General features: G+C 53.6%; 1 protein-coding gene across 1 annotated transcript in view; it reads left to right on the top strand.

Moving 5' to 3' along the window:
• Positions 1-10,224, top strand: part of LOC101643963 (immunoglobulin superfamily DCC subclass member 4) — a 32,495-nt gene that overhangs the window by 7,687 nt on the left and 14,584 nt on the right. The window contains exons 4-6 of the mRNA XM_013007055.2: positions 3,461-3,597; positions 4,824-4,964; positions 9,296-9,451. Coding sequence (XP_012862509.1) covers positions 3,461-3,597; positions 4,824-4,964; positions 9,296-9,451 — 434 coding nt within the window. The remainder of the gene's footprint in view (positions 1-3,460; positions 3,598-4,823; positions 4,965-9,295; positions 9,452-10,224) is intronic.

The raw sequence follows: 10,224 nt of genomic DNA, 5'->3' as shown, positions 1-10,224 counted from the left end.
CTCACTCACTCACTCACTCACTCACTCACTCACTCACTCACTCACTCACTCACTCACTCACTCAATATTCGTCATTACTGTCAGAGGCAATATTCGCTCTTGGTACCGAGCATCCAGCTTCCGTAGAAAACCCCAGAAGCTTTGTGGTGAGGAACTGGGGGCAGCTCCTGTGGTCGACACCACAGGCACAGGTGAGGCAGGGCCAGAAAAGGAAGGCGGTCCTGGCCCACAGTGCAGGGGGAGGTGTCGTCCTGGGAGGGGCTGGAGGGCCCTGCTCCCAGATGGCTCCTGCTTTTCCTCCCCTCAACTGCCCTTCTCACTGCTGTCCAGGCGGCAGGGCCGGGCCCAACTGCCCCCATGGGTTTCGGAGGAGACAGCTCTTTACAGGAGTAGAAAGCCTCACCACCCTCCCCAAGAGCAGCTGGGCATTTTGAACCGTTGACCTTGCAGTTAGCCCAACACATAGCCAGTTTCTCCATGGCAGCAGGCTGGGCCTGGGCCCAGGATTTAACCTTCAACCATCCCTTGCCTCCCATCTCCTTCTCACCCTCTGGTCTCGGCATGAGGTGGCCGAACCCACCAGGGCAGCCGTTGACATGGAGGGCAAAGGGTTAGGGGCAGAGGTGGGGGAGGGAAGCGATGCAGGCTTCCAGGCCAGGGGCAGGAACTTTCCGTGCCTCTCCCCAGGAGGTCCTGGGTGGTGCAAATGGTTCACATGCAGATGCTAACAGAAAGGCAGGAGGTTCAAGCCCACTCAGAGGCACCTTGGAAGAACGGCCTGGTGACATCCGTCATTGGAAGCCAGGGGACACAGCTCAACTCTGCAGCAGGCTTGCTGTAAGTCGGCGCAGACTTGACAGCAACTGCCTTCTGGTTTGCTTCTTAAAATTTCTCTCCCTCAACCTTTGACCTAGATCTCTCCCACACGAAGATCTTCTCAGATGGAGATGAACCTGACCCCCCATAAGCGAAGGGATTTCCACCAAGTGCACAGCTGCTTCATGCCCTCTGTGATCAAGCCCAGGCCCCTACCCCAGGGGCCAGCACCTTTTATTCCATTGAGGGACTAGGACCCACCCTAGAACTGAGCCACTGGTCTCAGGAGCCCCCACCGACCCTCTGCTGGAGCCCTGCTCTGCTCCCCACCACCTCAATCCCCAGAGACCTCCCTGCTTGCATTGCATGTCTCTTCAGCAAGGTCTCTGGGCCTTTCTAATCTTCCTACCACGTTGCCAGAGCCGAGGGCACCCTCTCATCTGGGATCAGGGCCCCGCCCAGTAACTCGCTGATTGGGGCCCCGCTGGGGAACATGTCCCTTCTACGGCATCTTCAGCCTTCTCTTGGTGGGTGCCGAGACAGCTGGGTGGGGAGAACATAGGACTGGGCACCAGGAGCCTGGGTTGAAGTTTTAACGGCTCCAGCATTGTTGTTAGGTGCCAGCAAGCTAATGCTGGCGCGGTGACTGAGAAGGCAGAGAAGCACCTCCTAGGGTTTCCAGGACTGTCATTTTTATGGAAACAGAGTTAGCCTCGTCCTTCTCCCACAGAGTGGCTGATTGGTTTGAACCATCAACATTTCGGTTAGCAGCTCACTTAACCACCGTGCCAACAGAGCTCCTTTGTGAAAACAGCCTCCACCCAGCTTGCTGTGCTTCTCGTCCATCTCTTGGCCTTGTTTCCAGGGACAGATGAGCCAGTGTGAGACGAGGGATTTGTTTTCTCAGGGGAGGAAGGATGTGATACCGGCTCGCACTCAAAAACCAACGCACTGCCGTCAAGCTGATTCCGACTCACAGGAGAACCGCCCCTGCGGGCTTCCAAGACTGTCACTTTTTATGAGAGTGGAAGGCCTCGTCTTTCCCCGGTGGGGGAGGGGGGGCCGGCTGGTGGTCTCGAACTGCTGGTATTGTGGTTCGAAGCCCAACTCGTCACCCATCACACTGCCAGGGCTCCTTGTAATACAGGCAGGGGTGCTAAACCCAAACTGTGTGGCTGGGAATATACTAAGAATAAGCCCCCCCTCACCCTCCGATGCTGGGGCACCACCCAGACCTGGGCATTCGATGCCAGGCAAGCACGTCACCGTCCACATGGCCCTGCAGGTGGCCTGCACTAAGCACGTGTTGGAGAGTGTCCTCTGCGAGCACAAGGGGAGCTGCCTCCTCTTTTCAAAAAAGACATCTGCCATTCCGGCCGTCTTTAAGTGCACAGTTCTGTGGCATTCAGGTTCCTGTGCTTTGTGTAGCCATCACCACCGTCTACTTTCCAGTGCTACCACCCTTCACAGAAGGCAATGCCCCATGGCGTTCCCCTGCCGATAACCACCTGCAAGTGTTGTCCCTCGCAGGTGGCTATCTAGAGCTGTCATCTAAGGGAGCATGCGATCTTGTCTTTTGGTGCCACTCAGTTGTTTCACTCAGCACAACGTTTCCGAAGCGCATCTAGCGTCTATCAAAACCTCATTTCTCTGTAGTGCTGAGTGGTGTTCCATTGTGTGTGGACCGCCTTTGGTATATCCATTCACCTTCTGTGAGCATGCTGATTGTGACTTGCAATGGAGAACACTGTGTACAAGCACCTGAGCCCCTGCGCTTAGGTCTCCTCGATAGATAACTTGGGGTGGAATGGCTAGGCTCTGTATAATTCTCTACTTAGCTTTCAGAGGAACTGCTATATCATTTTATTACCAGACCGGCAATCCAGGAAGGTTCCAATTTCTCTGCATGCTCCTTTTTAACAGCTGCCAAGCATTCCATTGTGTAAATGTACCCCAACGGATCCAGTCAGTGCCCACTCTGCGGATGGATGCTTGAGTTGTGGGTTATATTGTTGGGCTGTTAACTACAAGGTCATCCGTTCAAAGCCACCAGCCACTCTGTGGGAGAAAGACGAGGCCTTCTACTCCCATAAGAGTTCATTCTCAGGAACTCACAGGGGCAGGTCTGTTCTGTGCTCTAGGGCGGCTGTCAGTTGGCATCGGCTCGATAACAGGGAGTTTGGGTTTGTTTGTTTGTGGCATCCTGAAGCACACATTTCTGTACACGTGTGTGAATGTGCGTGTCTGTGGGAGACAGTCCTAGCAGTGGCCCTTCTGGCTGAAAAGGGGAGGTGCATCCTTTTGTCTGTGTGGCGTTTCAGTATGTTCTGTCTTTGGGTGGCAGTGCGCACACTATCCCATCCGATACTCAGGGCAGTGTTGACTTTGAGGTCTCACCACATCAGGTGGGCGACCACCAGACAAAGCAGGAAGCCCCCCCACCCCCAAGCCTGGACATTTATCTGTCTGCTTGGTGGACTTCTGTTTGTGTGTGTGTGTGTGTGTGTGTGTGTGTGTATGTGTGTGTGTGTGTGAGATGAGGGAGGCCTGAATGTGAAATGCAGCCATTTCAGGCCCAGGATAGCTGGGGACCTGTCCCCAGGACCCTGAGAGCCTCACCGTTGCCCTCGCCACCCTCTCCAAGGCTCATCACTCTTCCCAACGGCGTCCTCCAGATCCTGGACGTCCAGGAGAGCGACACCGGCACCTACCGTTGCGTGGCCACCAACTCAGCCCGTCAGCGCCTCAGCCGGGAGGCCGTGCTCCGAGTGGCCCCTCGAGGTGAGTGTATGTGTAGGGGCCTGCGGGCTTGGTTTACAGGCCTGGGAAGGGCCTCAGGAGGGCCAGCCCAGGCCTCCAGATGAGGCAGTGAAGTCCAGTAGGAGCAGGTGCCACCCAGCAGGTGGAGACTAGAATGAACGAGAACTCAGGCCTTGGGAATTCCGATCCAGGGCCCCTCCCTTCCTGAGGACTCTCTGCCCCCTTGGGTTGGACAGGACTGCGGGAGGGAGGCATCTAAGATAGGGCTGTCATTGACCTGAGCCCTTGCTCTCCCGCCTCTCTTGTGTGAGGGTCCTGGGCAGTGGGGGATCCTCCCCTTAGCACCTGAGCACAGGGCGCTGGACCCCATGGCCCTGGAGTTGTCTCCATCTCGCTGTAAGCCTGCTGTTCCGAGTGCTGGTGTAGGAAGGGAGCAGGCTTTGGGGTCAGAACAACCTGCTTTGAATTGTGGCTTCTCTACCCACCATCTGTGCAACTCTGGGCTCCTTATCAGATGCCCAGCTACAGGGTAATGGTGAGAATATCTGAGATAAGTGTAAAGTGCCCGGTACCTAGCAGATGTTCAATAGATGTTAGCTCTGGCCTCCCCGAGGGAGGGCCCCTCGCTGGCCTCCTCTCCCGCCTGCCCTGGCGCTGGTCCTGTCACGCAGACACCCGCCTGCGCCTGGGGCCTCTCTGCTGCCACCTTCTGGGAAAACGAAGATTCCCTGTGCTGTCTCAAGGGGCCTGGGTCTCGCTGGGAACCAGGCAGAGAATGAGCAGGTTTCAAGAGCTGCCTGGCTGGCCGGAAGAAACTCCAGCCCAAGCCCACACCTCACACTTTCCTCCCGGGGAACCTGAGGGCCTTTCCCACAGTCACCCGGCACATTTGTGACGGTGCTGGAGCTAGGCCCTGGGGCTGCAGAGCTGAAGTCCGGGAGGGACTCCGTCCTTGAGCCTCCTTGGATGGTGGGTTGCAGGTGGGTTATGGGTGGATGAATGGGGCAGGTGTGGTCTGTCAGGTCATTTCTCTGATGCTGAATCAGTTCATTCTTCTCCTGGATTCAGGAGAAAGTCCCAGTGCTGCTGAGCTGTTTGGCCAAGCGGCTCTGCGGCTCTCTTTCCCCTCCCTCGAATTTCTGTCCAGTCGGCCGTTGTTGCTCCCAGGTCACAGTGAGCATCGGGTGAAGCACTGCATGTGAGGACATGTAGTGGTAAGGCTGTCTGCTGGCCTCTTCTCTCTCCAGGGTCCCTGGCATCTACCAGGGAGCTGGACGTGGTCATCGTAGCAGCCCCAGAGAACACCACAGTGGTGTCCGGTCAGAGTGTGGTGATGGAATGTGTGGCCTCGGCTGATCCCACCCCTTTTGTGTCCTGGGTCCGACAGGGTGAGTGAAGCAGGGAGGCAGAGGGCAGGTGGGAGGGCAGAGTGAAGGAGGAGTGGGACTTCTCCCCTACTTCCAAACTAGGGGGCTGGCAGGGAGCCACTATGGTTCGGCAGGAACTCCTCTCCCGGGGCTGAGCATGCTGGACCACCAGGTTGGCAGCTGCTCACGAACAAGCTTGATCAACATCAATCAATGTAGTGTTGTTCCCTGACAAAGCAGCTAGAGTTGGCCAATCCCAACAGCATTCTTGAGACCCTAAATAGGGCAGCATCATGCTTACTCATTTCCATTCCTCACAAGTGTTGCAAGTGAGGGTTAGAGAGCAGGGAGGGGGACTCGAGGTCAGTAAGTCGGGTGGGACCAGGATTCCAGGGCTGTTCTGTTTAAGTACAAAGCCAATGTGCTCCTGTCTTTGTGGGCCCAGCATCATGCACACAGATGAGAGAGAGGCACACAACCTGCCCTCCAAATTCACGGTCTGCCCGAGGGAGACAAGTGCCAGGGGACCAGAGCCACTGCCGTTGCCATCAGGGTAACGCGTGCTGGGCCCAGCTCCACTCGGCAATTTACTGAGCACATTCACACCTTCTTCTGTGAGTGAGCCGGTCTGAAAGGAGGGACATCGGTGACACAGCCCCAACATTAGAGCCTGTTAGGTTCCTGGAGCACCGCTCCCTACAGTCCTGTGAGCAAGGAAACGCATTGCTATTGGGTTAATGCCCACTTGTAGCGACCCTACAGGGCTGAGTAGAACTGCCCCTGGGGGTTTCTTAGAACTGCCGAACTTGCTATTGACAGCGCAATGCGTGAGGAAGGATTATTTTTGTTTCCACTTGTCAATAAGAAGCGGCTTGTCCCATCTTGGGGCTGCAAGTGGTTTGCACTTGACTACTGAGCTAAAGGTTGTCGGTTTGAGCCTACTTGGTGGTACGGCACAGGGAAGTCCCAGAGGTCAGCCAAGCAACGCTATAGAGCACTTCTATTCTGTTAAATCCAGGGCGTGCCCTGGGTCGGAATTGGCTTGACAGCAGCAGGTTTGGTTTTGGGATTTGTCCCAACTTCGTGGCAGAAACAGATCTTGACCCAGCGCTTTCCCCTTCTTCTCTGGCTGATTCTATCACACACACACACCCTCCCCTCCCTGCAGCTGCCTTGTGTTTACTCCGTCACACATTCATTAGATAGACACTCATGTACGCGATGAATATACATTGTGAAAGAAAACGCATAAACGAACACCGAATGCCCACCACTGAGCTAATGGCGTAGAAGAGTGCTCATGCCTCCCGGCCTGCACCACCTGATAGGACTTATGACACTCGCCCGCAGGGCCCTCCTTAAGCTGTAGTGTCACCCAGAGGTCCCAATGCAATGTTGCTCAAATTCAGACCATGTGTTGGAATCCCCAGAGGAGCTCGTGAGACTGCATGCCCCCTCATTCACCCCTGGAGAGCTGTGAGCCAGGAATCGGTGTTTCACAAGGACCCTTAGGTCCTTGCTACTGAAAGTGGGTCCTTGGACCTGCCCCCTGGGGCTGGTTAGAAATGCAGACTCACAGGCCCGTCTTAACAAGTTTCCCAGGGCCTTTCGGGATCATCCAGGACGGATCTTCTTCGACTTACCCTCCCCAGAGGATCCTGACACCAGAAGTCCTGGGAATTCAGTGGGAAAAACTGCCTCCAGCCTTCTTGGATCAAACAAGCAAACAAACAACAATGCAAACCCACTTGTCTTGGAGCCTCATCAAATCTGGCTCAGAATGACCCTGGAGGGCAGAGGAGAGAGAATTGCCCCATTGGGTCCCCACAGCTGTCAGTAGGCTTCCTCTGTCTCCCTCTGAGAGGCTGGTGGGTTCAAACGGCTGTCCTTTGCGTGAACAGCTGAGCGTTTTAACCACGGTGTAGAACATGGAGGAGAAAAGAGCTGGAAAGGGCTGTTTTCTGCCCCGGCACTATGTATTCCCCTTCCAGGAGCTTGTGCTACTAAGTTAAAGGAGGACAGGGTTTCCCCGGTCTGGCTGCAAAGCTGTTCATGTCCACTGTAGAAAAGGAGGGGAAAACCAGAAGCCACAGGGCAACCTACACCCCAAGATAAAGATGGTGGAGATATGAGTGCATTTTTGTCCAGGTCTTTAAAATGCAGTTGCAGTTCCCCTTAAAAATGAAAGCAGGCTGCATTGACAATTCTGAATCCTATTTTCACCCAACTCACTGCCGTCAAGTTGATGCTGACTCACAGTGGTCCTACTGGGCAGGGTAGAACTGCCCCTGCGGGTTTCCAAGACTATAATTCTTTTTTTTTATTATTAATCCTTTTACCGGGAGCTCGTATAGATATCATAAAAATCCATAATTCAATTAGGTCAAGCATCAGTTTCCAAACATTTTCTTTCTTCTTGAACTCCTTGATATCAGCTCCCCTTTATCCCCTCCCTCCCCACCCTACCCTCCAGGAACCCTATTGTTGCTATTATATATTATTATTATTGCCATATTTTACCCTGCCCAATAAATCCATTCACCTACAATTCACCTGTTGTTCGCTCCCCTTGTCCTGTGGCCTCAGGGAGTCATTACTCCTGTTACTGTTTCTGAAGGGTTATCTATCTTGGCTTCCATGCATTGAACGATCTTAATTATACAATTGAACCTAGGCAGGTCTAACAAGATTAATGAGGTAAAACTAAAACACAAAAGCAAGGGGAGGAAATGTTTCAAGAACTAGAGGATAGTTATGTGTTTCATCGGTGCTATACCACACCCTGGATTTATCATCCCATTCATGTGACCTTTCTGTGAGGGACTGTCCAATTGTCTTACAGATGGATTTTGGTCTCCACTTTGTCCACACTTCTTCACATCAATTTTATTGCTTGCTTTTGAACTTCTTATACCCATTCCTGTCGACACGTCATGATCCCACAGGCTGGTGTCCTTCCTTGTGGGGTTTGTTGCTTCCCTGCTAGATGGCTGCTTGATTAACTACAATTCCTCAAGACCCCAGACATTATATCTTTTAATAGCCCAGCACCATCAAGGACTGTAACTCTTTTTTTTTTTCCCCCCAAAGATTTTAACTCTTTATGAGATTAGAAAGCTCATTTTTCTCCCGAGGTGGTTTTGAACTGCGTACCTAGTGGATTGCTGTCCTAGAAGTAACCACTACACCATCATGGCTCCTATTTCACCCAACAGCATTTTATAAATAGTTCCCCATCTTTAAAACGGCTTTAAGAATTACTTTTTAGTACTGCTTAATAGCCCATCATTTGATCTTGTCCCCTCCAGTTGTCCACTAATCCAGTGTACACTTCAATGACTCTCCTTGTTCACAAGTCCTTTGCTGTCATTCTGCCCATCCCCCAGGGCAGTCTCCCACAAATGGGATGGCTGGTTTCAAGGTCAAGGGGTAGCCCCTTTACAGTCCCATCAGCATTTACCCCTTCACCAGTGGTGCCAAGGACCGTTCTGAAAACTTCTCTGGTTTGATCGATGAAACATGGAACCGGGCTTTGATTGCTTGGCTCTTTAGTGCCCAGAAGTGCCATTCTGTTGGCCTTCACCATTGTGCATCTCTTCTGGATTTTCTGTTATTGTCTGGAAAGCAAGCATTTTTGTTGACCTGTTTTGTACTTTTCTTTTAACTCAAGATAAAAGCCCTTGCGAATATTCAAGTCTTCAGTCCAGGTTAGCTCTTAACAGCCATCACTGGGGTCTTGGGCGGAGGCCTTCTGAGGGCGATGTGGCCTACTGTCGGGCCTTGTAGAGCAAGTACTTATGGTCTGGCACTGTGCCACGCCTGCACCAACTTTTAAAAATAGTTTTATTGGCATATACTTCACATATCATATAATTTAAATGTTTAATCATATTAAGAGTTGTGCAATCATCACCACAATCAATTTCAGAACATTTTCTTCTCATACTAAGTGTTGTTAGCTTCCCATTTCCTCCCAAGCTCCCCTGCCCTACCCTGCCCTGGCCCTCGGCAATTGTCAATCCACCTGTATTCTGTTCCCTCTCACTGCAGCTCTTCCACCTAGGGGCCGTCTGCCCATTCTGCAGATTGAAAACAGGGCTTAGAGAAGCCGAGGGCTAGCAAATAGAGAAACGGCGATTCCTATTAAGGGCTGCTGTGTTTGCTTACCTGGCTTTGACATCCCAAGTCTGGAGATGGAGGGACAGTACCTAGTGGACCTGGTCATGGTGCGTGGAGGGCAGCCCGGTGCGCACACATGGGTCACGGCTATGATGCTGAGCAGCTCAGTCTCGTCATGCTGGCCATCTGCGGGCAGCCTGAGCTGCACAGCGTGTTCCCCTCTTTTTCCCCAGATGGGAAGCCCATCTCCACGGATGTCATCGTTCTGGGCCGCACCAACCTACTGATCGCCAGTGCGCAGCCCCGGCACTCAGGTGTCTACGTCTGCCGCGCCAACAAGCCCCGCACCCGAGACTTCGCCACGGCAGCAGCTGAGCTCCGCGTGCTGGGTGAGGCGGTGAGGCGGGGCAGAGTGGAGTTGGGACACAGGCTGGGGCTAAAGCAATATTCGGGAGGGGGGTGTGTTAGGGGGAATTGAGGAGTGGGGGTGGGGGCGGGGGCCCAGGGCTACAGAGGACTGGCTCCTGGCTGGGTAGGAGCCCTTAGCAAAGGGGCCTTGAAGAGGATGGGATGGTCAATTGGGGTAGGGGAAGCGTGGAACAGATTGGAGGACAGAGCGGTGACAAAAAGGGAAGAGAGGGTGGTTTGGGGCTGCCCTGGATGATTGGGAGGTGACTGGCGACGGAAAGGAGCCCTGGTGACGGCGTGGGTTAGGCTCAAGGTCCACAGTTCAAACTCAGCAGCCGCTCCCTGGAGAAAGATGAGGCTGTTGCCCATCTCAGACGGCATCTCAGAGGATCAGTGCGATGGCGGTGTGTTTGTCTAGGACTGACAGCGGGGGGCGAGGCAGTGATCCATTGGGGGTTTGCTCTGGTTGGGGATGTGGGGTGGGGTGCCACCATGGGACACATCAAAGTCATTGGAGAGGAGAGGGCAAGAGATGAGTACGCTGAGGAAATGGGGTTAGGTGATGGTGGCGCTGGGGTAGAATTTAGGGGAGGCTGCAGAGCCCCGGTAGCATCTGATTTCAGGTTGTGCAGCTAAAAGTAAGGCCAGCAGTTCGAAACCACCAGCAGCGCCACAAGAGAGAGAAGCGGCTTTCTAGGCTCATAGAGTGGACGCTTCCGAAACCTACAGGGGCAGCTCTGGCCAGTCCTACAGG

The sequence above is a fragment of the Echinops telfairi genome, unplaced genomic scaffold, assembly GCF_000313985.2.
Source record: "Echinops telfairi isolate 266 unplaced genomic scaffold, ASM31398v2 ScPeMD7_7475;HRSCAF=8513, whole genome shotgun sequence".
Taxonomy (NCBI): domain Eukaryota; kingdom Metazoa; phylum Chordata; class Mammalia; order Afrosoricida; family Tenrecidae; genus Echinops; species Echinops telfairi.
The sequence above is the reverse complement of the archived record's forward strand: the minus strand, read 5'-3'. Positions and strand labels throughout refer to the sequence as shown.